The sequence below is a fragment of the Drosophila mojavensis genome, unplaced genomic scaffold (assembly GCF_018153725.1).
Source record: "Drosophila mojavensis isolate 15081-1352.22 unplaced genomic scaffold, ASM1815372v1 contig_74, whole genome shotgun sequence".
NCBI classification, from domain to species: Eukaryota; Metazoa; Arthropoda; class Insecta; order Diptera; family Drosophilidae; genus Drosophila; species Drosophila mojavensis.
In genome coordinates this window covers 24581633-24608182 of record NW_025318899.1, presented here as the reverse complement: position 1 = coordinate 24608182, position 26550 = coordinate 24581633, and the positions used below count along the sequence as shown (strand labels likewise).

The 26550-nt window shown below is 38.9% G+C and overlaps 4 protein-coding genes and 1 long non-coding RNA gene across 5 annotated transcripts; 2 read left to right on the top strand and 3 right to left on the bottom strand.

The window, feature by feature from the left end:
- Positions 1-3619: 3619 nt before the first annotated feature.
- LOC6583527 lies at positions 3620-4581 on the bottom strand. The gene is made up of 2 exons (XM_032731077.2): positions 4338-4581; positions 3620-4227 (listed from the first exon to the last, which is right to left on the bottom strand). The coding sequence occupies exons 1-2, from the start codon at positions 4413-4415 to the stop codon at positions 3724-3726; spliced, it is 582 nt and encodes a 193-aa protein (XP_032586968.1). The 5' UTR covers positions 4416-4581; the 3' UTR covers positions 3620-3723.
- Positions 4582-4684: 103 nt separating this feature from the next.
- On the top strand, positions 4685-5628 carry LOC6583526. The gene is made up of 3 exons (XM_002009158.3): positions 4685-4790; positions 4850-5164; positions 5269-5628. Exons 1-3 carry the CDS (start codon positions 4725-4727, stop codon positions 5482-5484), a joined length of 597 nt encoding a protein of 198 aa, XP_002009194.1. The 5' UTR covers positions 4685-4724; the 3' UTR covers positions 5485-5628.
- Positions 5629-8103: 2475 nt separating this feature from the next.
- On the bottom strand, positions 8104-8686 carry LOC6583525. The gene is made up of 2 exons (XM_002009157.3): positions 8633-8686; positions 8104-8574 (listed from the first exon to the last, which is right to left on the bottom strand). Exons 1-2 carry the CDS (start codon positions 8684-8686, stop codon positions 8107-8109), a joined length of 522 nt encoding a protein of 173 aa, XP_002009193.2. The 3' UTR covers positions 8104-8106.
- Positions 8687-9509: 823 nt separating this feature from the next.
- On the bottom strand, positions 9510-15769 carry LOC6583524. The gene is made up of 2 exons (XM_032731076.1): positions 15618-15769; positions 9510-9978 (listed from the first exon to the last, which is right to left on the bottom strand). The coding sequence occupies exons 1-2, from the start codon at positions 15767-15769 to the stop codon at positions 9510-9512; spliced, it is 621 nt and encodes a 206-aa protein (XP_032586967.1).
- Positions 15770-21735: 5966 nt separating this feature from the next.
- On the top strand, positions 21736-23982 carry LOC26527776. The gene is made up of 4 exons (XR_001449181.3): positions 21736-21939; positions 21995-22379; positions 23472-23747; positions 23883-23982. It is a non-coding gene; the product is annotated as an uncharacterized LOC26527776 (long non-coding RNA).
- Positions 23983-26550: the final 2568 nt, after the last annotated feature.

Below are 26550 nucleotides of genomic sequence, written 5' to 3'. Positions count from 1 at the left end.
ATTAACATAATATTTGTAAGTGGATTTTCATACTTGAGCGGAATCCGAATGAGAAAAACTTTAATGTTGCCTCAGTGAAACTTTGCAAAGCCATTGAACTCTTTGCCGTCTCTTGAATCAAAATTCGTGGTCTATCCCTAGCTGCCACGATAAGATACATATATATATATATATATATATATATATATATGTATGTATGTGCGTATATTTGTAGGAGAGGCTCATATTGTTTGTAGCTGTAAATGTCGATGTACAGCGAACGAGTTTGACCATAAACAGAGCTAACACCCTTTCGCCTTTCTCATTGCTTTTCCCGCCCCCAGCCATTTGCATTTGCCAGCACTTCAATTATGTGACAGAAATTATTATGCTAGCATCACATGCCGTGTGAATGCGATTGCGATTTCAACTGCAGATACAGTCAGCGACACGCCGAAAGAAGCCCGAAAAACTTGAACAGTATGCAAATGAAAAAGACCCGGGCAGTGATAAGAGAGCCAAGCCATTGCCATTGCCACAGCCAGAGCCACGTTGGGCCTCGAGGTTACGCTCTTCAGCATCAGATCCGCATTAAAATGGAAGAAGTGTAGCCGAAACTAAACACTCAGAACGTCTATTGGCTAGCTGCGTTTTGCCAATCATTTGAAAATTATGATCCAATCATAACACTTGCTATTGCCAGTTCAATAAACCCATCATAATGGGGCGTGGCTCTCGATAAATCAGCTAGTGGCAAGCGTAATTGTAAATGTCACTGCATTGAGCCACAGGTGCTGCCCCTGCCAGTCACGTGCCTTGTAGGGAATATATGCAGATGGAATATCTCGGGTCCACCCAATTTGTATGTATAACCCACATTTTGCTGTTTACTTAATTTATTCTGGTCCCCCACTTATTTGCTTACAAATCAATTTCGAGCTGGGTCCCTCTGATCCGGTTCTCTTAAGTATTCCCCATTTAGTTTTGCTTTTGCTTAAGCTCACATTATTTATATTTGGGAATTCCGATTGGGAATTTTATTTAATCGCCATTTATAGACGGATCAGGCACAGATGCCCTGCTCGCAATCAAAGCCGGGCATATTGGTTTCGCTCAACATCGTTTCAAATGCCAAACAATTTCTAGGGATCAGAAGACCATAGCGAAATTTGAAAAGATAATATGAAAAGATTCTGTATATATCGACTTACATTCAACTCTGGCATCTGACATAATATGTTAAAGCATCGCATTTCTAACTCCTGTTCGATCTCTTAATCGTTCTATATAATGCAAATAGAGCATTGCGTAGTCGACTACAGAAAAGGCCGCTCTTTCTCGTATGTGAGATGAATTTAATGGTCATAGAGAACCGAGCTGCTCCACTTTTAATGCTGATTCGGCAGTGTATTTATAAGACTATTTATGTCTCAATAAATAGATCAGCAAGACCTGCAACAGCAATTCTTATATAATATGTCGTTTGGTCGATTCTTCGCTTTCGAGTTGAGAATGTTCAAGTCGAGAATGTGCAACTCATAGATACCCTGTTCAATTTTCTTCCCTGAGTAGAATCAAGAAATTGTTGGTGCTATAAGTAAATCTTTATAGAAAATGGAGCAAACTTAATATTATTGTAATCAACAAATCCGACATTTAATTTTAATACTTCTCATACATTTGCACCAAACCTATATATACCCTTACTGAATCGATTTCAGTCATTTATTGGGTGTATATCCAAAATTAACATTTTCAAATAACAAATTTAATCTGGACAAGTTAAGCCGCATATAAATGACATCATTTGGTTAGCCAATTATATAATTTAAAACTTTTTTTTCCAATTCCTTGTGCCGCAGTGTTAAATGAGGACTTCAAGGATGAGTAGAAAATAAAATGCTAAAAATGTAAATATTTAAATTTATATACATATGTATTTACATGAAATTAAGATATACATATTTGTTTGAAATACTGGCAGATACAGGTAGAACTGATAAATAATGAAAAATAAAATAAGTTCATATCATCATTGAAATATATTCTTATATACATATATATCCCCAGTGCTCTGCTTTATACATATACATATATGTAGAAGAGCTCCACGAATTTATTTCTCTATTGTGTTACACATTTCGTGATCAAAGCATGCCAACTACTGAAATAGTAATAAGACTTGAAGCCAACCCCTGAGGCTGACTGCGAGACGATACAAAAAAGTCCAGCCAAAGTAGATCTGGGAATTACTGTGGATCAGAGGCAAATGCCGCCCATCCATTATTCAAGTTAAGGCCTCGACAACTGTAGCCCGCAATCGCAATTAAAATGGACTTTGCTATATAAAAGAAATAATATACATATACATATACATATATTTAGTGTGTGCGCGTGTTTGTATGGGAATTCGTAATTTTCTAAGTTATTGCACTCTTCGAAGCCTTTGCAGCAATTTATGGCCGTCTTTATACGGTTACCCGTGAGCTTAGATAGATTTATATATTTCTCCGCTCTGCCGGCTGCTGACTCACGAGACTTAACGTGACATTACTGCTGTCAACGACTTTTGGCTTAAAACGATGTGCAGCGCATCCTTAATTACAGCACACTATAGAGCCTAGCCGAGGCAACCCTTCTGTCGCCCTCGCCTCGACACCAGGCGGCACACTCAGCGGTCTCTTGCTGCTTCTTTTCTGAAGCGGATTCAGCAAAAGCAAAAAGCAAATTTGCAAAGAAAGAGGGAAATGCCGTCAGCTATTCGCAAGCTTTTATTATGTTTTGCATCGAGTCGGCAAACTTTACGAGAATTTCTTTATATCTAGCTCGTAGGCTCCATTACGTGGCCTGCCTAACAACCATGTAATGCTGCATGAATAATGAGAAGCTCTCGAGATCAGATACTGGCTAACTGCATTAGTTAATAAGAAATCTTGTCGGCTCTATCTATAGAGAAAACAAGATGCCGCTAACCCTATAATTTATATGCTCCTAACGATATCAGCCCAATCAACACACGAGTGCTTCAAGTCCCCTGCTTCAGCCCCATCGCCATCCCCATTCCCAGCTCCAGCTTCGGCACACATGCTGCTACAATCGCTCTAAATCATTGTCGTCTGTTTCTCATCGGGGCACATCATCACTGCCGTCTTGGCCCGTGGCTACGTCTCCGCCTCCGCGCTCGCCCTCGTCTTCGTCTTCCTCATTGTCTACCGTCGACGGTGGCTATTATCAGCGTCATCAATTCGCTGCCTGCAGACAGCTTGTCACCGTCGGGTAAACATGCGAATTTCGCAGTCGAGCAGGCAAACACGTGACAACGGAGGTGACTCTGTTCCCGCAGCATTCAGCACTCAGCATTCGGCTGATGAACTGGCTGGTGAGGACAACGCGTCCGACTACCCAATGACGATGACGCCTCAGAGCCGACAATGACGTCAATTGTGCGACAAAAGCCATTTTGCATACTAAAATCGGGCAAACAGCGCACTCAGCAGCAGACAGAGATAGCAATAGCGATAGCGATAGCTATAGCGACGCGGTCTCGGGCTCGGGCAGAACTGAGAGATATTGTACACATATTGCATGATGACTATAATTTAAATTGAAGTACGAAGTGTTGACAAATTTATAGCATTCAAGACACCTTTATTGAGCGTTTAGCACATAAGAGCGCACCCACACATACCCTTTTCTCTCTCTCACTCACTGTCTCCCTTGCGCTCAATCATATGTATGTCTCTCTTAGCCCATACTAAAAAGCTTAAGATTGTTGAAGCCCTTCGATTTGTCGATGCGTCCGTAGAACGAGCCCTTGAATATCATCTGATTCTTGGGTTTCGATAGACGTAAGCTGAATTTGAAGTTGGTCTCTGGCAGAAAGCTGGGCAGCAGCTCCTCGTCCACAACATAGTCCTGCAGCGTATAGGTGCCCTTCTGTATGGGACATTCCTTGAAAAGCTTTCCATATCGCTGCAAGTCTTGGTATATGGACCGTGACAGGGGATCCACATTGCGGTCCTTCAACATCTTGCACAGGTCCACAGTCCTGCTGATGAAGCTAGTATAGTTGCCCGGCTCCGTCTCCAAGAAAACACTGCCCGTTACGTCCACACCGTTGATTGTCTCCAAGGTGTTGACAACGACAGTAAGCGCACTTTTGCTACTGTTTTGCAACTCTATTTTCACATCCACCAGCTTGGCATTGAATTCGTAGTCGAAGCGCACAAATACAATCTTGAAGGAGCGCTGGAAATAGGAGATTGCGAGAGAAAAACAATTCATTAAGATGGCAGATCGCATGATCTTTACAGCATGTAAGCAGCCTTAAGTGTTTCAGCCCCAAGTCTCACGCTTACCCAGCCATGAGCCACAGGATGGCTTAGTATTAGCGTAAGTGCCAATGCAAGAAATCGTAGGATTAACTCTGTTCCCATCTTCGTTCAATTATAAACTGGCAATTTTATTCAATTAACCATTAGTCATATTATAGGTGTATTAGGCGGTCAGGCATCAGTGGAGACCAAATGAGTTTGGCCATTACGGAATCAGATGGAAATCCTCATTGTCATGGCAAGCAGCGTCAGCTAATTGGTTTTGAATATGCTTTTATTCCAAATCACTCAGGCGTTAAGACTCAAACCCTAGATTTGATGACATCGATTCGAAATTACCGTTGTTAATTATTACCTGGCACTATAAATACCTGGAGCATCACAGAGGTCTGACAGGCATAGTAAATCACCATGGGGATGAACAGTGTGCTTGTGGTGCAAGTCCTTCTGGCGCTCTGCTCCGGCAGCTTGGCCGAGGTAAGTGCTCGTGAATCGCCTCCAGACTATTCCTTACCAGCTCCCATTGCATTGGCCAGAAAATGATGCGGCCCAAGTTCAAGGAGATCAAGGTGTGGAGCGAGGAGAAAATGGTCAGCCATAAGATCCTCTACGACAACTCGGATCCGCACCTGAACTTCTCCATGGAGGTGCACCAACCGCTGCACGACGTGGACATTCACTTCGAGGTGCGCATAACTAACAAAGTGGACCCGTACTACACAACCACCTTCAACACCACCCTGAATGTCTGCCGCATCCTGAACTATGCCAACCAGTCGCCAGTGGGTCGCTTCGTGCACGGCTTTATGCGCGAATACGGCAATATCATTGACACCTGTCCGATACCGAAGGTGAGTGCCCCCACGCTTTGCGCTCTGGCCCTCGTGCAATCTACATTCGCGTCTTCTAGGGAAGATACAAATTTCGTCACTTACGCTTTAATCGAAAATTACAGGGCTCGTACTACATCAACAAGTTCTGGTGGCCAGAGGACCCAACTTCGTCCATTCTGCCCGAACTGGAAGTCGACATCCACTTTGAGGCCCACCTCCTGGATGCCAGCAAGAAGCGATCGCTCCTCATGAACGACCATATTTCCGGCGAGTTTGTTGTCCAGGATGTCAACAATCTGAAGCCTGGCATATTCGCCATGTTGCCCAAGACGACCTAGGCACCTTCCCCACAGCTGAAGTCTATTCAATTTCCGTATCTATCCAGCACTTTCGATGTTTCAATGGTATTCTTCAACTTATCTATCCGTTTTTTTCTTCTTCCTAAATGTAGTAACGAGCAATATATTTGCCGACTAGCGCAAAGAAAATCGTTCAGATATTTTCATTTACATTAGGGGCTTTCCTGTCTGCATAGGGAACCAATTGTAGACCCAATCGAATTCCCTTCTAGATCTGCGATAATTACATTTTCTGGGCAACTCTGTTTTCGAATACGTGAACGCAATTGCTTTCGAATTAGCTGGGTTTGTCACTCGCCGAATATCTATCATGTCATCTGTCATAAAATTGTTCGTATTTTTTAGCACGCAAATTTAGCATATTTTTTGCAAATTTCACAAATTGAATTAAAATGCCCCGTCGAATGGGCCATCACGGCATAGACAGCGACACAACAAAATTAATATTCAATATATTTGCAATGAAATGTTTCGACTCGCGTCGTGCCCATTGTATTCCCTCTGACAGTTTGCGAATTTTAAAAGCGCGCCTGACTGCGAAGTGCCAGCCGCTTTGATTTCGTGAGCATTTTGTATGATTTATGGGACTGTCAGTTGTATTGAGCTCTTGGATTCGAGCAATTGACTGCTCACTATTGCCGGTACTTAAACGCATCGCAGTAGCCATAAAAATATGTATTTGCTATTGCGCAGCACCTCGAATTTTATGGGCATTTCTAGTTTATAACTACCATTATCTATCCAACAAATTATTTGCGGAAGTTGCCATATGAATGAAGATCACAAATCATATCCTATTGGGATGGGACATATGTATGTAAAGGTAACTACAGTCGCAATAAATCGAAAAAATAATATTTTCTCTTGAAAAAAATTCCATACATTTTCTCTCGTTAGTTCTTAGTCTTTTTCGCAACTCATAGAATATTAAACCTCTTATAAATAAAAATTTTATTTTCGTAACCTCTTATAGTTCGTATTACAACTTAAAAATTGTTTTCGTTAAATACCCGTTTCACTTTGCAAACAGCTATGTCGCCCTAATATCGCTCTGCATGCTGAATCTTGCGCTTCTCGTGTTTTATTCCAAGAGCAACATCATGTCTTAGAAATGGCAATAGACGTACGCATAAGACCTTACCAATCTCTCAAAAGCAATTTTCACTGCCCGACCCAAAAAATACCGAGCCCAATACAAAGTTGAAGTTTGCTCAGATGTCCAGTTCAAGTGTTGTATGGTTAGATGTAATACTAATAATAGCCGATGCTCGCAATTACACGAAAATATATATCTGATGCTTATGATTAGATATAATAATTTTATAATAATTATACTTAATATTTTCTGGTGTATAGGTTAAAAAAAAAGTACCCTTAATGGGTCACTGACCATAATTATACTAGATAATATATGTATGTGGTCGGTGAGCAATATATGAGTAGTATATAAAAATATACTGTTGTATATATTATATTCTGATTAACAAATTCATAGAGTTTTGATTGCTGAATAGTCAATAATCAATCAGTGGAGATCAATAATATTGCAAACGACTGCCCCTAACCAAAGGATCATTACTATATCAATGATTATAACGATGATTATTATAACAACAGAAGATCATTTAAGTTGTCTATAAGTATGCAAAAGTATTCGATGTATGCTGCCTGCACCAGCAGAGAGAGCATCCATTGCAATGGTCTCTTTGAACTTGACTGCAACGATCCCTACCTGACGCCGGGCTCAAGATTTGAGAGCGACTTAGGGTCCGAGTGAATGTCGCCCTATTTAAAGGGCAGCAGCTGCAGCATTTCTTCAGTCACCCAGGCCTGGCGGGGGTCAGTCGTGCAGTGCTGAGCATCAAATACCTAGGGGAAATACTTAGAATAAACACAAAGTAAAAATACCTAGAAGAAAAACTCTGACGAAATAAATAGAGTAAATAGTTGGAGTGGGTTTAACCTGATTGTTCTTCGTAAACTTTTAATGAACTCTGAATTTATTAAAATTTTAAAAATTTATTTTTATTATTTCTTATTATTATTTCCCATTTATTTTTATTTCCCATTGAAAATGGGAAATCAAGGTATAATGGTTTTGTGAAAAGTATGTAACAGGCAAAAGGAATCATCGCAGACCCCATAATGTATATAAATTCTTGATCAGGACGACGAGCTGAGTCGATATAGCTTTGTCCGTCTATTCGTCCGTTCAAATACTAGACACTTGTGCTTTGGCAAATACATGCATATCCATGTTATAATCATAATCTAAAAGTTTCATGAAGAAAGTACATCCATAAAAATAGTTATTGAACAATTAAATTTCCATAGTAAGCCACCACTGCAGCCAATGCGTGCTTATGCTTGCGTGCGTATGGCTGTCTGTGTGCGTGTGTGAGTGTGCATGTGCGAATAATTATTGAAATATCAGTTGCACGAAGGGTTCAGGGTTCTCGTAGTTGAGCAGTCTCGACTAGAGCTTTATTACTTGTTTTTTATTTTAAAAAACTTCACCACATCTCTAATGAACCTGAACATGTCCTTTCTAGATTTTATATTTTCAATAGGTCATAGTAATTGTATTACACAGGAAGAGGTTTAAGCTAGTAACGCTTCTATTAAACATTCCACCAGAAGCTTAATTCTTTTCGAGTATTTTCCATAGTAGAAACTAGCCGCAATTCGATAATCTCCGAAGAACAAAAAAGTTGGCACCAGATCGTCTTTTAACTCCCAGTCCTTTATATAGTAATAGCCCGGATATATGGGACAGCTTCGGGCAAAGTTTCCGGATTTCAGCATGCTGTTAAACCAGCGACTATAAATGGAGGTTTGGGAGCCTTTGAGCAGAGCACAGTAGTTGATATCATGCTGAAAGACGCTCTGATACGATGGGCTTTTGGACTGGCGAACTTCAAAACCAAGATGACCCTTAAGCCCTTCCTTCAGTACACCTACTAGATATATATCAATTTTAATCTTATTATTAATAATTTCCATTGAAAAATTGGAGAATACATCGCGTTTGAATGTACAATTTCCCGTTTGGAAAATCACTTTAGTCGCCTTCAAATATAATATATATTAGTTTTATGAAATGAAAAGTGTTCGCTGCAGAACTTACCAATATTGCCGAAAAAGATATTACCATAAACAGTCCGATAGTCTTTAGAAACATTTCGAGAGACACTGATGTACACTTTTCGGATAAACTTTTTCAGCTATTTGAGCTTGCTAATGGATTCAGTATCAGCTACATTGATTTTGACATTAACTGGTTCAGTGCGTTATTGATACATTAGCAAATAATACATTAGTAAATGCGATATTGTTAACAGATAACAACATAGGGAAAGTACACGACCTATACAGACTGGCCCTGATTCCCTGATTGAAAGATTATCATTGTTAGATATAACTTGATATAATATAAGTAATTACTATATTACTATATACTATATATATAAAGCTTATGTCAATTATAAAAATGTTTCTTTTCATATAAAAAAAAAATTAGCCTGTTGACTACAAACTTTCGAAAGGAAGCGAAGCACACATTTATAACCGGATTTTATTGTATGTAGTTTCCCGTCAATTACTGTTACTTATAAAATCGTTTTATAATCATGACGGCCCTACTCAAAATAGCCATCTCGCTCTTCCTCAACGGCAATCAGGACTACTTTCAGGAACAGCCAGACTTGTCCCTACCTCTTTCTTTCCATTTTTTCTCCCTCTCCCTTTCTCTCCTCCTCTCTCTCTCTCTCTGTCTTTTTCTCTCTCTCTCACTCTCTGTCTCCTTCCCATTCTCTCTCTCTCATTCTCAGAATAAAGGACTTTTTGCGTCTTCACAAAAGATCTACCTAATAGACTAATTACTGATTTATCCATTTTATATTATATCATTATAATAACATCACGATATATATATAAAAATATATATATATGAAAGATTTGGTATGATTTGCATTATTTAAATGTAATCGCACACTAGTACATAATTAGCTTGATTTGAGTAGTGCAAAGATTTTCATTTCTACTACAAAGTCCTCGTGCTTCGTCTTTAGTTTCCCGAAGAACATGTGGCAATTGACACGATAGTCGCCCGCATATAAATACTGAGGCACCATGTGGGCTTCCATCCTCCAGTTCCGCAGAAAGTAATGGCCCTCGGTCACGGGGCAGTTGTACATAAAGTTGCCATGCTCCAACATGCTCTGGAACCAGGTCTTGAATATATTATTATGTATGGCTGACACAACGCCGCAAACGTCTACTATATTGGCGAAGACGCTTTGGTAGTGCTTCGATTTGCCTAGGCTGATGGAAAAGTCAACGCGCATTTTGAGTCCATGCGTTAAAGGCTTTCTGATCATCATGTCCAGATTTAGCGTGTTATTGATGATGCTCATGTTAAAGTTTTCAAAATAGTTATGGCTGTACTTAGACTCTCCGGCCTGGATGATCACGCTAGACTTAATAGCAAGTAAATTATTTGATTTGACAAAGTATTTAGTGGAGACTCACAGCTTTAACGACTGACAGTCGGTCAAAAAACAGCAGCAAGAGAAGCGAAATACCGTTAATATGAAATACGTACATTGTTATATAAATCACGACATTGAAATGATTTTCGGACAATGAGCAAGCCGGTCGAAGTGTTTATTTTTTACACTAAATTACTTTTTATAGTCAGACTCTATGTGCCAAGGTAATTATGAATGTTTTATGAGCTTCAGTGATATTTGTTGCTAATGAGATTTATAATGAGTCACATTGATTAATAAATTTTATGTACATATGTTAAAGTTGTCCACATCATTTGGGTCACAACAATTGATCCGATGAAGAAAATCTCTCAAATGATGATCGAAAAAGTGATTAATAACATTTTTTACTTTTATACTCATTCACGAAAAAGAAATGAGTGAGTTGGTTTTGTGCAATGTCCGTCCGCCTGTCCGTATGAATACAGTTTAAGACTTGAAATTCGGAACACACACTCGTGTATATCTCCGATTTATAAAGTGCTAACATCATATCATATTTAAGGTCTCTAGCGTCAATACTGCCCAAAATATAGCAGAATTTAGAAAATCACTATATCTTCAGGTCCGATTGCCATGCCCCTAGTGGGTTTAAATATTTAATTTTTTAACGTTATAGCTTAAAAACTCTAGGAGATACAGTTGTATAAATACCGTGTAATTTTCACATTTCTTTAAACGAAAGCATTCATTTTCTACAGTATTAGACCTAAACTGAGCTCCTAAGATGCAGCGTTCTTACTTGTTTTTATTAACAATTATTACATATTTTGTTTTATAAAATAAAATTTTAGGTTAGCTCTGCTTCAACTGTACACTCTATCAATGATTTGCTTATTTTTCCCCAGTGCTTTCCATAGTAAAAAGTTCCGGCAACCCGATAATCTCCCATTAAAAAAAACGTAGGCACCTGATTTTCATACATTTTCCATCCGTGCAAATAGTAGTAGCCCGACTTTATGGGGCAAGTCCTGGAGAAGTTTCCAAACCTGAGAGTGCTGATGAACAGCCGGCGATATATCGTATCCTGGGATCCTTTGAGTACTACACAGTAGTCGATATCGTGCTCAAATAGGCGCTGATATGATGGGCTTCTAGGCTTACGAAATTCAAATTTCAGGTGACCCCTTGCTCCTTCAGCCACTACGCCTTTAAGCTGTATATCGATGCTAAGCTTACCATCGACAATTCGCAAAGATGAGTTTGAAAATACATCGCGATTGAATGTGCAGCTCCCTTTCCTCAAAAACGGTTTGGATGCCTGCCAATAGATTTGTTATTTTTCTTTCCAGTTGAAGTGAAATAAGTTTTTCTATATGCACCAAAATGTTGTTTATTAATCCCACAAGTGCTATTGCTGTAAACAGAACAAAACTACTTGATAACATGTCGAATAGTCGTTCCTCAATAAACTGTTTCAACCCTTTTTATATTGATTCTGGTACTGAGTTACCATATACATATATAGATACATTTATGTACTATATGCAAACAAATATATAATATAAACAAGTAAGAAAGCTCTAGTGGAGACTGCTCGACTACGAGATCCCCTGAGCCCTTTGAGCAACTGATATTTCAATAATTATTTGCACATGCACACACACACACAGCCACACGCACGCAGGCATAACCACGCATTGCAGTGGTGGCGTACTATGGGAACTTAATTATTTAATAACTTCTTCTTGTGGATAGACTATCTTCATAAAAGTTTCAGATTATGAATATAACATAGATATGCATGTATGTGCGAAAGCACAAGTCTCTAGTATTTGAAATACGCCTTTTACAAATATGTGGGTGAGGGGGTGAATTTGGGATGGGGGTAAACTTTGACAAAAATCGAAACTCCATAAGGTACATATAAATTTACATTAAAAATTTGGTGACTCTAGCTTTAAAGATGTCGGAGATATATATTTATTACTGGTTTTCGATAATGTTTTTAATTAATAACAAAATAACGGGGCAAGCTATCGATATTTAAAGCAAAACTCGATATTTCAAGTATCTAGCTCTTATATCTTCTGGAATCGACGCGTTCATACATACGGACGGACAGACAGACGGACAGGGCTAAATCCACTCCGCTTCTGCCTATTCCATACATTTAACAAAACCATTATACCCTGATTTCCCATTTTCAATGGGTTCAGGGTATACATATAAAACAGAGTTGTAAACACCCTGTTTAAACCTATTAAACTTGTTCATGAAGCGAAGCAATGAATTTTACCCGCTTGATGAACGAGTATTAAAGTAAGCGCAGGTCTATCTCAGCTTGATATGTTCGGATCTTTGATTATTTAATTATATTAAAAAAAAAAAAAAAAAACAAAAACAAACAAAAATACATTAAATCCTATCATGTCCTGGGAAAAACAGAAATTATTTATTTCGTATTATGGTAGCGCCTAGTCGAATTGTAGTAAATAAATATCTGTATGTATGTATTGATATATTGAGTCATTCGAGTAATAACATATTTCATACAAATGCAAATAAATGCTGCTACTAAGCTGTTTCAGAAAGTCAGACGAAATCAATTATTCAATTCAATTGGCGAATAATTGACATGTGACATGATTTTTTGTTTCAAGTTTTTTTTTCCTAACTATTTGATTGATTAACTTATCAAATGTTCCGCGAAAGCAAACGAATACAAATTTTTAATCGAATGATTATGTGTCTAATCTTTTGTGGAAATGTGGTTATAGAGAAAATTATACTTTATACACAACATTTAAAACTTAAGTTTTAAAATTATCAAGTACGTCTACTTTGAAAATACTTGTTTTCGAGGATATAACAATTTATATGGTATTATTGTTTATGGGTTAAGTATTACAAAAAAAAACAAAACAAAAACAAGTAAGAACGTTGCAGTCGGGCGTTACCGACTGCGGAATACTCATTCACATCCCATCAGCAATTTAGTAGCTATGTTTCGCTCTAATACTGCAGAAAATTCAGTTTATGCCAATTTGCCACGCCCCTACTAGGCGTAGACACCTCATTTTTGGTCAGTTCTTAGATCGAGATAACGGTACCTATCCAAATTTGAAGCTTCTAGCTTCTAAACTTATGCGGTTTGCCACGCCCCCTGTGGGCGAACATATATCCGACGAAGCTTTTTGGTCTTGGGTGGTCAGCCCGAGTATATATATAAAATTTGAGGTCTCTAGCATCAATAATGTCTCATTAGGGGCCACGCCCCTAATGAGCGCATCGGGAACATTATAATTCGGAGATATACACGAGTATGTGTTCCAAATTTCTCTACCTTCAATAGCGCCGAAATATACTGCGTTCATACGGACAGACGGACAGACAGCAAGACGGACAATGCACAAAACCAATATACTAATTCACTTTCGTGAATGAGTATAAAAAGGTTCAGGTTGTACCTGAATTAAGATAATTTTTCTTTAAAGAATCATATCAATTTTGATTTTCTTGAAGCTAAAATAAATCACTACAACTACTCTACCCAACCTCAAAGACTCCTAGGGCGCAATACATTATCGCTGCTTTATGATAGAGTCGGGAAACTATACCATGAGCTATCCCACAAAGCATAATTTCCAATAAATAAACTATAATCAATATTGCCTTGACGAGCTGCTTGATGGAATACATTTATCAGACAGTGAATTTTATATGAAATAACTAACTAACGCCTCTAACATCAATATAAATAAAACCAAAATAATGTCACTAATGAGTTTGAGCCATGTTAATCTTTCAATTTTTTAATGTCAAAATAATGTTCCAGCTGTACATTCCTAGTAGCTCTGACCTACAGAAGTCGATGCGAAGGCTGTGAGAAATGTGACCGTTTTTAATTGAATAATTAAATCGACTCATTTCGAATACATATCACGTTGACTGTAACCGAGAGCCGGTTTAATCGCGATGTCTTTGCAAACTTCGGTCGGTACCCAAACAGCTTAAAGTATAACACTTTTTCTTAACATTGCCCACTCAGTCCGCCTCATTATTGCTAATGAGAAGCCTCCATTTACATGATTCTAATAACTAATACCAAACCATATTTTTCGATAGCTCATCCGATAACTTTTTTATCGAGAATAATCGAAAAATTGATTTCGTTTTTTCAGCCTTATTTGAACACTTTTGGACCAAGAAACTTCAGATTTATATGTATATACAGTTGATCGATACGAAGATTTTGTAATTTACAGATTTTGGATACCACGCCCCCATCTCCCCAATTTGTAAAAAACGCATTTCAAGTACTAGAGACCTGTTCTTTGGAACGTACACACATATTTACCATATGATTACGCTCTGTAAGTTTCATTAAGAATAATGAAATTATTCAACAAATAAAATCTCATAATAATGCCCACACTGCAGCGCAGCCCAAGCGCTGTCGCTGCTAACTGCGCAGTCAGCAGAGCGCATGATTATACGTGCGTGTGTATGCATGTGTGCATAAAATGACTGCAGAATGAGTGGAATATCAGCTTAGAGGGTTCAGGGTATCTCCTAGTCGAGCAGTCTCGACTAGAGCTTTCTTACTTGTTTAAATTAAATACATAATATTCGTCATCGTTTTGGCTCATATAAATCCCAATTGTATTATGTACCTTCTGCGCAATTTTAATATTTCAATATAATACAGTATTTCAATCGTCATGCTTCCTTACAGCAACTAGTTGGTAAACGCTATCGTAAAAATTGAATAGTTCAATCCAGCGACTATTCAACCTCCATTAAACGCGGATACTGAAAAAGGGCTTATGCTGCAGTGTAGAAAATGTCTTTGTTCTACTGGGTCCCTTTGCTCCGCATATTTATTCTGTCACACACACACACTGACACAAACACACGCGTATCCTTTTGGAGTTGGGGTTGGACAACTGCTTAGCTAACGCTTGCATTCAGTTGCTAGTTGTAAATCTAGAAAAATTGCCATTCAATGCAAAGATTCTGAAAGCATTCATCAAACAGTTGGCTAAAAGTCTGGAAGTCCATTCGATATACATACATATATATTATTTGTTGAGTATCAAACAATGAAAATCTCTAATTTGGCGTTAAAGTTCCTACACTGCACGACATTTCTTACATTTTGAACGCAAACGCGTTGGCAAAATTATATTTCGTTCATTTCGATAACACAATAACTTAATAGAGATAATACGTATTCATTTACATATTAGCACAAATATCCCTAGACTTATCCTTACATAAAGCTGTCTTCAACAATTTAGTTTATAATTAAATCTGGGAATTTAGATTAGAAAACTTCTCCGACTTGTAAAGAGCATGTTCTTTTTCAGAAGATAACGTAATTCCCATATAAGGTATTTAAGTACTTTGAACATTATAATCAAATATAATTTTTAATATATTTCTAATCATTTATATTGCAATTATATTTTTAATTATTAACTTAAATATTGATTTAAATAAATCAGAAAGTAGTCAGTGTAGAAAGTTCTACAGGCATTATTTGCAGTATACATACATATTAGATCTGATAACATTTCAGATACCAATACGAATTTAAATTGAAAAGGAAAAGCTTACCTCGTCTGCGATTTCTTTCTGTGCATTGAAAGGCAACACATGGCATGGACCACGGCCACTGTTGGACTAGCGACAGCCTTCACATATGGCAAAGGCACACAGCCGTACAGCCGCACAGCCGCACAGCCAGCCAGGCAGTCAAATCTGTCCATTTGGCTAATAAATCCTTGAGCAGCTTATTGAGCAACGTCTGCGCATAAATATTATGGCTGGCAACTGGCAACTGGTAACTGGACAAGGACGCAAGTATGGCGACATTGGCGAAGCTCTGAGAGACGCCTCCATTCACTTTTCACTTCAATGCTTTAAAACGTTGCCCCTGTTGCGCCTTGCCCCTGTGGCATTTAAGCATCACATTCCTTGACCGCCTCGTACGTGTTAAATAAAATTCGACGTTAGTTTCTTTTTTGTTCGGAATGCTCGCTAGGCAGGGTGCAGAGAGAGTTTAGGTTTTGTTTAGTGCTTCATCGTTAGAGGATTATCAAAGCACTTTTCTAGCTATCCAGCAAGAGCGAATATACCATACAGTAAGAAGGAACGTAAGATATTCTGTCTGCCAGAGTATAGCGCAGTTGGTTATAACCGTCTGCAATATTTTTTGTACACTTTAGCTCACCATAGCCTGCAAATTCTTGAGCTGACATTGGATTTCGGTTCGCTGTCGTGCTCGTATGCCTGCTCAGGAGTTTTATTGTTGCTGTTGTTGGTGCTGTTGATGCTTGTTGTTTCTTAAGTACGCTCGCTGCACTAAAAGGATATGCAAATTGTTTGAATAGCAAACGACATGCTAAACAATTTCTGCTCCGGCCTCTATAAAGAAGGAAGTCCAACGTAACATTTCTCTCTAGTAGGTTTTGGCAGTGCCCTTGGTCAAACACTTCTGCTGCTGCTTCTTCTTCTTCTCCTGTCCATCGCATTTTTGTTTGTTTTTGCGCATTAAGTTGTTGCAACAAGGATACGAGTACAAGTAGTACTCTTAGCCCAACTGAAATGTACAGGAAATGTTTTGTTGTATTTCGCACCCGCTGGATATAAATCACAGTGTCGCATGTTATTTTGCTTCGACTCCTAGGCCATCGGACCCCATGTTGGATTATTGAATTAGTTGATTATGTGCGTCAGCCCAGCAACAACCTGAGAGCAGGAGCAGGAGCAGGTTACGACATTTCTATTCGGGGCTTGTGCAAGCCTATAAATCTTTTGTTTTTTGCACTTTTCAAATCCCATTTAAGTCCGTAACAATGCCAGCTCAATGTTGCGGTAGAGAGTAACAATTAAAGCTCTTCTCAGGCGTGCCTCTTCTAATCCGCTGCCCGCACAGCATATCTATGAGGCAGTGCTTGATTGACTGCCAACAAATTTAGCTAAATTTTAAAATAAACATATTCACCCGGACCCTGTACAAGGCAGCTAGATTGGTATTTTCTGACTTAAATCCTCCTCTGATTTCTCGCACTAATTCGCGTAGTAAAAAAGTGGAAATCATTTAGATTTTTACTTCAAACGAAACTTTGCTGATGTGATCTCTGAGAGAGGAAGCATAGACAACGATATTTCTTGTAACCAAGTTTAATTCAACAAAGTATAATCTACGATTTGCAGGATTTCTAACAGTGTTATTTTTTGTATCACTTATATTTTTTATCGTTAAAATCTCAATCAATCTTATAAAATGCATATAGTAACATTTTAATTAGCTTTTGCCTCAGTCTGACTTGATACGTAGTTTCCTTCTACTACGCTTCAACATCATCATACCTAAGGAAAGTTGTATAAATTAATGAACATAATTTGCCAACTGTTTAGCAAGAGTTTCGTTTAAGTTTTTGTCAAACCAAAATCATATCGAAAGCTCAGTTTAATGCGCAGTCAAGCACAGGGAGTCGCCCTAACAAACTCCGCCCCACAGGAAACATATTCAAAAGTCAACGATGCTGGTAAACGGCTGATAAACATGGCAAATCCGAGGGCAGATGAAGGTAAGTATCCTTCTTCTTGTTCTTCTTCTTATACTTTTTCTTCTTTTCTTGTGGTATTATATTTAGAGTTAGCATTGATGGCAGATTGAGTCAGTCTACGGCAGGACAATGGGACGAGCAGCCAGCCGGCAGGACAGAAAAATAAATATTTCAACAATAAGGTTGTCCCCGTCTGCTCAGAGACGTTGGCCTGCCTTGCCTTTTCCGTATGGCTGAGGGCATTTTTTACTGGCCGGTCTGCAGCTGAAGTTGCTTGGAAATGCAATTTCGCAGCAAGTAAATCTGATAAAGCAATTGTAAGTGGATTGCATTAGGCTGAAATTAAGTTTGGCGAGGTAGACTTCCTATACTCATGGATGAAGCTTCAATCGACGAACAATTAGCAAGCACAAAGCATTCCTTAGGGGCCACAATTTGCGCTTTAGAATGTCAGTGTCTCGAGTAAATCACTTAACCCTAATCCTAAGTCCCAGCTATTCATATCAATTCGCTCCACGAAATCAAAACGAGAATCGAGAGAAAAAGAAATGAGCGCTGGCACTAGGAAGGATACGATTTTTATACTCATTCATTCAGCGTCGTTTCTTTTTCCCGTATTCAATTTTCTTATTTCTTTTTTTTTCCTTTTTTGTTATTTTTGCCTTGTTACAAGGATATTGACGACGCGTTGTCGTTGACGTCCTCACTGTCGACGTCGTCGTCGTCCTTGCCAGGATGATGATAAAGTGCGGCACCAAACCGCATTTTTATATATTTTTATGTGCTGGCAAATCTGTGTGGCAGTTGGCGGTTGCATATTTATGCACAGTTCAAAGATCAAAATGAATATTTTATTTGATTTGATTGCTGCTTGGCTGGGCTGCTACAAGAAAAGCATTTTTAAGCGCGCTCTAAAAACGCGCTATCCTTGGCATAATAAAGTCCTTGGAGAGCCAGCAGCGGGCCAATTGTCTGCTGCTTGATTGAAATCCAGCACTCACCCACCAACCCACCACACGTCTCCCTCATGTGTATCCAAGTTGAATACGTGCTGCCAATGCGGCTTTGTAATGGGCCGGGATGTTGCTGTTGCTCCTCAATAGATATACTTAATGCACTGACAATGTGCTCTCAAGTATGCAAAGACTTGCAGAATATTATTAAGGTGTTGAGCTCAAGCTCTGCACTTGAGCACATCAAATGCGACTATCTAGTTAGGAATTTTTTCGGAGATTCCCTATATTCGGAACATGCTTCTATTTGCATATACAATGTAATTAACTAAACGACTTCAGAAGGGACTAAAATCGACGGATTAAAAACTCAAACAATAAATTTAAACAATGGATGTAGCTAAATATTATAAGTAGACCAACAATATGTTTATTTACTCTAATTTGGTTTTATTTTAATAAAACTTAACGCTAATGCAATGCAAATTTTGACCCAATATTAGGAATTGACTGAAAAGACATGCAACATGCGCTAGACTGGCTGACTTTGGACTTTCTCAGGTCGTAGGATATTCATAAATGAAAATATTCTAGAATACATTGCAGCTAAATAATTCTATATATAAGTAATCTATCGATTTATATAAAACTATAATTTAATCTTTTTATACCCTGAACCCATTGATACCATTCCCCATATGGGGAAATCGGGGTACAATAGTTTTGTGACAAGTATGTAACAGGCATGTAGACTTGTGTATACCATATGCAGCACAAGTTTATCATATTTTTTCGATAACTCATCCGATAACTTTTATTATCGAGAATAATCGAAAGTTTGATTTTGTTTTTTCAGCCAAATTTCAACACTTTTAAACCTGTAGACCCCAGTTTTACTGAGTATTTACAGTTGATGAATAAAAAAAATTTACAGATTTTGGATACCAAGCCCCATTCGCCCCCAATTTGAAAAAAAATCGTATAATGCAATTGATGATTGTATGTATGTAAGAGAGGATTGAAAAAGATTTTTGAACAAACTTTGTAGACATTGAAAGATTCCGAGCATAAAGATATTCATATTCATGGCTATTATACAGAAATTAAACGGAATACTTCATCAGTCTATAGCATAGCAATTTAGAGTCATTTATGGAAGCTATTATGTACCATGAGACCTATAAGACATAAAATAATCTAAACAAATTTCTTTAATTTAAAAAAAATAATAATAATCTGAAAACCTCCAAATCAAGGTTTGTAAGATCGATGCTCGTTTACAGACACACAGAAAAGATTCTATAGCATAAACATTACAAGATTAATGTCTCTACCCTCACAGCCTACTATGACCTACATTTTCAAGAGTACAAGACATAAATCGTTGTAATTGAACACTTGAGCAAACCAGCTGTTTCTTAAGATATTTGAACACAATTTCATATATAAGCAACTCCACTAACAATAAGTAATTATAAATTTTGCAATGAGATTATCACTGCTGCTGCTACTTGGGCTTTCAGGTGTCCTGCTTTTGACTCAGGATGCTAGTTGCGAGGAGTATGATGATTATGATGACAATGATGACTATGAAGACAATTTTGGCTCGAAGGAAGACGATGGTAAGGCTGTCAGTTCTCGCAAGGAAGTTAAATGTGTAATAATGATTAACATTCTCAAGATAAATTGCCCGAAATTATGAATGAAAAATTCGATCAATTGCCCGAAATTATGAATGAAAAATTCGATCAATTGCCCGAAATTATGAATGAAAAATTCGATCAAGCAATTAAAGATATCGAAGAAGATTCCAATGAGGCAGCAAGTCCTTTGACACCCTCCAATCCCGACCATGGAGCTAAATTCGGGTCAAAGAACCGTCCAAGGCCGATCAAGAACAGACCCAAAAGGCCAAACAGGAGGCCTAAGCTAAGGTTTAGGCCTAAACAGAGGCCGAACAAGTTCAAAAGGAGGCCAAAGCCTCTAAGGCAGGTGAATAGACGCGGCTAAGAAAAACGCATAGGCTGGAAATGCGTTTTGAGTCGCAATAGTGCTTAAGTTTAGTTCATGTACAGAAATAAAAATATGACGAAATTAAAAAGCAAAGTGTGTGAAAAGTTGTGCAGTGGTCATGAGCTGAACATTGACTCGCAGTTCTCGGCTCGCTGCGTTCTCGTTGCGAGCTGCAAATCCATCAAAGCGTAGCTGTTCCAAGGCTGTAGCGCATTTCACACGCTTCGCTGGAGTTCTATAACTCGAATTGGCAGACAGGATTGAGAGAACGGCAGACCCAGAGCCACACAGGAAGCCTGTTCCGGCCGAGGCGTCGACGGTGGCGAAGGCAGCGGCGTCGTCAAAACTTTTTTGCCAACGCTGCTGGGCAAAACTTTCGCCGGCGTCGCTGAGGCTGCACAAAATTTGTGTCCAAAATATGATTTGTCTGCTTAAATTGCAGTTGAGCTTTAAAAATGTTTCGGCATATTGCAGCAGCAACAGGAACAGGAACAGCAGCAGCAGCTAAGCAAGGCTCGGTCGGCCCTTTACCTAACAGCCGCCTAAATGCGCCTAAATGAATTTTTGCTAGTTGGCTGGCGAAAGTTTTGCCTGCACCTTTGAGTAAAGTTTGTTCGTGTGCCTCAAGTTTTTGGCCAAACATTGCCAAAGGCTAGGCTTCGGCTTGTTGCTCAACTTTTATAATTATTTGATTTGCTACACAGAAACTCTCGTCTCTCTGTCTGAATGTCGTTCGGGTGGATGTGTGTAAGCCCTTCGCCACGCCCAACTACGACAATATTTTCTCAACTTTTATTGAAAACTTTGCATTTTTTCTCATACCCATTGCAAATGGATAAAGGGCGTATATTTTCCTGTCTGTGAGGAGAACGATGGAAGTTTTCCAATTCCTATCGAATATGAGATTTAGTGACTAGAGTTGCAACACCATCGATAGTTTATTTTAATATGAATTGGAAATGAATATGAATGTATATTTCCATTTCAAATGCATGGTGAGATATAAATGAAATATGGAAGTATTCCAATTATAATCGAATACATTCATACATACATAGTATGTATGTATGTATTACATACATGCATATGTACATTTCTCGAGCTTTTCCAATGAGAGTAGCAGACTAGAGCTGCAACTTCCAACACCATCGATAGTTTCCCCCATCGACATTATCGATATCTCTATCGATAGATTTAAAAGCTTGCAAAGCATTCGAAGTTCGAACTATCCAACAAACACATTCCATAAGCTGTCCAAATACATACATATGTACATGCATAGATGACAAGACAGACAAATATTCAACTGTCCAAATAAATTCATTATCTATATTGAGCTGCTGTTCCAGACAGAAGGTACTATTTCAAAACATCGCGCTGAGAACGTGACGAATTTAGGTAAGATAGCACAGAGCGCATTTCGAAACAGCTGTTCCCTAAACAAACTTCTCAGTTTCCAGATCTTTTGGTCAAATCGAAAGCCTCTGAAGAGAGAAGATAAGCAGATGCTCTGCTGGGAGATCTCTGCGCGAGTTAAATAAAAAGCAGTTGATCTGAGACAGTTGCCGCATGGAGAGCAATTATGCTGTTAGTGCGGCAGCTGCTTTTCATTCTGTTCTGCCTTGGGTGCCCCTCGTCGAATGCGTTGGTGTCTCTGCCCGCCTTCAGAAGAACAAAGGAAGCAAAGAAGGACATAGTACTGTTTTTACCTCAGCGTCTGACAGATTTACCAGGCGAAGATGCAAATGGAAAGCTGGTCAAAATGGGATCCATAACATACAGCGCGTCTTCAATGAGGTATTCGGCGAATGCAACGCTCTCGGAGCTCGTCCTAAAACGTAACTCGAAAACTGATTGCTTAACTAACATTCTAATATTATTCTTTACGATATACATGAGCTACTTGGTTCATGTTCTGCTATAGGTGCGCGATGATACATGCAGCGCAATAAAAATATGAATGAAATACCACAACACCGTCACCTCATAAATATTCGTTACATTTTCAGCTTGAGTTGTCAGCTTTTTAACATTACTTCAAGCGCAAACTCCATTTAGCAAGTCGTCCGACTTCGGGCACATATGTTACCCACGTGCATATGCTAAGTACAATACCCTCTCGCAGTCGGTGCTCGCCTGGCTCTGGTCGCTTTCGTCAACTGCAACATAATTTATGACGCTTTCATTAAATGCGACAAGCGAGACAAACGCCCACACACAATCACGGCTGGCAACGAATGCCCGACGTGCAACTGCCCAACGAAGTCCGTGCTCGAAATTTGCTTGTGCTCTACCGGGCTCTGCCGTGTCCTGCCAGGCCCGTACCCTGCCCATGTTCTGGCCGTGGCCTGCTCCCTCGTATCGTGTGCTTCCGCAAATGCGAGCGGCAGGGCAGCGAGAACTTTAACTCGGTTACGTGTGCCAGACAGTTGTCAGGCGGAACGCCATAGATGTCGGCAACATTTCACCCCGAACGGTGTCAATTTTTTAATGTCAAACGGTTAACTGGCATACCGCTGCACACAGCGCACCGCCCACATCCCACATCCCACAGTCCATAGCCAACAGTCCAGGATCGCTCGATCCTGCCGTCGCGCTCTGACATAATTAAAAGCCATTAATCACGTGTGCTGATTCAACAACGCCCACTCACAAGGACCTGCCCCGCCTATCGTTTGGGTTAATCAAGCCACTTGGGGCGATAGTCCGAGCTGAATTTAAATTGTGCAGCCAAGACAGCCCCAAAGCGGCTTGGCGCTATCGCCGCTCGTATCGCCTGTTACAGAATGTGTCCAACTGGACAAATTCTTTTTACACATGCTTCGTTTTTTTTTTTTTATTTGTTTTCCGTCTGATTTTCGTTTTTTACCCCTGCCTTCCCCGTTTCTTTTTTCTGAATTTTGCAAGCGGTTTTTGTTTTTTGTTTGCAGCATTTTGGCGTCAATTAACGTTCTTTGTTGTGGCGTTACATTGGACACTTTTTCGGGCCGGACTCACAGAGCCACGGTCATAGGCAAATCTATAGCCCTACGTAGATTGGATGTTGCGCTTCACTGCACGTCAGTGCAAAATCATTCGGCCACGCCAAATACTGATGCATCTACACTTGGTAATCGACTTTACTTAGCGATCAGCAGCAGAACATTCTAGCCATAGAGAGAACAGCGAAACAAATTACATAAGAATCTTGTGATAAGATAATTTGAGTAAGTATGGTATTATTATCCAGTAATAGACAAGAAACGAATAGAATTTACTTATATATATAATTATTTATTTATTTATTAACTTATATAACTTCTTCTCTTCATATAATATAAATTATTTATTTTTAATCTCAGCAAATGCATATTACATCTTCTCAAGGCGAGAGAGCTAGAGTCTCATTACAATTAATCATTTATAAATTTGCGGGAATATACTCGAAATATATTTATATGATATACATACAATAGTGAATGAAATAGTGAATTAAAAAAAAAAAAAAAGTACTATTATTGACCATAAAAGAGAATGATTATAATTCATTCTAGTATATGTTTTATTTAAATATTAAAACATATGCTCACTCACATATTAGGCTAGGTCGCTTCAGTCAATTTAAATATTTGTAAGTGATATAAATAAATGCAATTGAATGACAACAGTGACCAAAGGCTATTCAAGTTCGTAACAACTCTATTTGGTAGCGCTCGATTCGGGAGAAAGAGAGAAAAAAACCAACCGAAAAGATATGACAAAACAAATTCCCATATATTCACAACAGCAACATACGCGCACACAACCACACGCCCACACACTCACACACACTCACACACACACACACGTGCACACATGGACATGACACATGACACACGCATACACAGACACTAACACACACAGAGATATGCTAGCAAAAGATATCAGCTACATGGCTGCTGTGGCGGCGCTTATATAGACTTATAGTCTCGCATATTGACCGCGACGGGGCAGAGTCAGCGACACCTTCGCAACAACACGCTGGACCGACCTGCTTCCCCTGCCGCCCCCTGCCACTCCCTGCTGACTCCTCCTTTAAATCCGCCAATATAGTCGATTCTCAATTTGGATCCCAGCCTGAATGCGCATTCCATGCGGTCGTCCTAAGTGGGCGGACGACATAAAGGGGGGCTCGACGTTTGGGGATTGATTTTTAACGAGCGACAGCGACAACGGCGCTGGATGGAGGCTAGTGAAACAGTCGATGCGCTATGAATGTTTTGGGCCCTGCGCTTGAATGCGGTGTAAAAAATTATGGAAAAACAATTTTTAATGGACTTAAAATGCTGCAAATGGTGGCCATGTGTCTGCATTAAAGGGTTAAATGCGCATAAAAATGAAGGAAATATTTTGTTCAAATTGCCGCATGGGCTTTTGGCTTTGAAGTGGCCAATTAAACGAGTTAAGTTTTTATTTGAGCCCTAGGCTCATGGCCTGATTTGTGTATAGCACATAAGCATCTACACAGAAGACAGTAGGGTTGATTAAACAACCTATCATAGAGACTATGTTGGATGCTAGGCTAGTATATCCTAACTTTGGGCAACAATCTCCCTTGCTGCATGTATCATTCTTTCAGTTTATCATATTCAAATGCTAATCAGTTTCGAATGACGGCAGCTCGACAATGGGCAATGAAAATGCAAATGGCTTAATGGAAGAACACGACCAGGGGCAGAAACAGGGACAGGCTAAAGCCAACGCCAACACGAACACCAAACATGACTGCAGCCCAACCAATCAAATCTTAAAATAATACACAAAACACCAGCTAACCACAGACACGGACACGGACAGAGACAGAGATAGAGAGAAAGATAGAGATAGAGAAACCAGAAACTGAAACTGAAACAGGGCTCTGCTGTAGGATTGTTTTGTGGGGCTTAGCCGGGGTTGAATTTAAATTTTCTGGCACCAAAGCTACTTTGCGGCTTTAAGCAACAGCTAGGCCAGAACAACAATGGCTAAGTACCAAAGTAAACATGGCATAGATGTCGCCGAGAGGGCACAGCCTGGCCGCCCAAAACTTTGACCACACGAAAGGCAACCGCGTTCTGGTAAACTTTATGCAAAACGCCCGCGGGCAATGCACACATGAAGGTCGGACGAAGGGACGATGGGGCAAAGGGCTGAGCCCGAGGGGGAAGGGGGAAAGCTTGCTCTATGTGTTAATTTTGTTGAACGTTATTGTAACTTGGCATGCGAGGGCGCAAAGTGGAAAAGTGTTTTAATTGAATTATTTTCATTGTCGCCCAGCCGAAATCCTGCTCTATATACCAAGCAGGAGCTTGGAGTTCGCCACTGCCAAATGCCTTCTGGCATTATTAACTTCGTTCTTTTCATTTTTCGTAACAATTTATGCAAACTTTCTAAAAAAAAAAAACTAAAAAAAATAATAAAGAAGAACTTGTAAAGTCGAGAGTGGCTGAGTAGAAGCTACCCAGTCATCGGTGATTCAAAAATTGTTTGTAATTCAAAACTGTTTAGGAAAAGCTCTTTCAGAATTTCGTCATGTTAAAATTAGGAGAATAATGGTAATAATAAGCTTTTTGTATATGTACAAACTATTCTTTATAATATCTATGTATATTTGTAATATATAGAATATTTAAATTAAATTAAATAGTTTCTTTCCCAATTTGATTTAAACTAAGTGGTCGAAATTAATACTATTAGGTAGTCTCGAATATGTATATGATATGATTATATTGTTGATAAGGGATAACCCGAAAACTACGTTTTTTTTTACTCAAAACTAACATTTTATACTAAATACTAGATACTCGAAAATATACAAATATTATAAATATATTAAAATAAATAAATAAATATCATAAATATTATGTATTTGTAAATCTAAATAGACGTCTCTTTAAGGGAATATTTAAAAGAAACATATCAACATTTATTATTATGAAACTGAAATCTTTGATAAAACTAAACAAATCTCTCTGGCAACATTGCTTGTTTGCTACGAGTTTAACGAGTTGA

Bases quoted from the DNA above. Each gene is read 5' to 3' on its own strand.
- LOC6583527 (XM_032731077.2), bottom strand. From the start codon at position 4,415: ATGGGAACAGAGTTAATCCTACGATTTCTTGCATTGGCACTTACGCTA. The intron at 4,228-4,337 runs GTAAGCGTGAGA...TCCTATTTCCAG, and splicing joins ATCCTGTGGCTCATGGCTGG to CGCTCCTTCAAGATTGTATT.
- LOC6583526 (XM_002009158.3), top strand. From the start codon at position 4,725: ATGGGGATGAACAGTGTGCTTGTGGTGCAAGTCCTTCTGGCGCTCTGC. The intron at 4,791-4,849 runs GTAAGTGCTCGT...TGCATTGGCCAG, and splicing joins GCTCCGGCAGCTTGGCCGAG to AAAATGATGCGGCCCAAGTT. The intron at 5,165-5,268 runs GTGAGTGCCCCC...CGAAAATTACAG, and splicing joins ACACCTGTCCGATACCGAAG to GGCTCGTACTACATCAACAA.
- LOC6583525 (XM_002009157.3), bottom strand. From the start codon at position 8,686: ATGTTTCTAAAGACTATCGGACTGTTTATGGTAATATCTTTTTCGGCA. The intron at 8,575-8,632 runs GTAAGTTCTGCA...TTATATTTGAAG, and splicing joins TATCTTTTTCGGCAATATTG to GCGACTAAAGTGATTTTCCA.
- LOC6583524 (XM_032731076.1), bottom strand. From the start codon at position 15,769: ATGGACAGATTTGACTGCCTGGCTGGCTGTGCGGCTGTGCGGCTGTAC. The intron at 9,979-15,617 runs GTAAGCTTTTCC...TATTAAGTCTAG, and splicing joins AGAAAGAAATCGCAGACGAG to CGTGATCATCCAGGCCGGAG.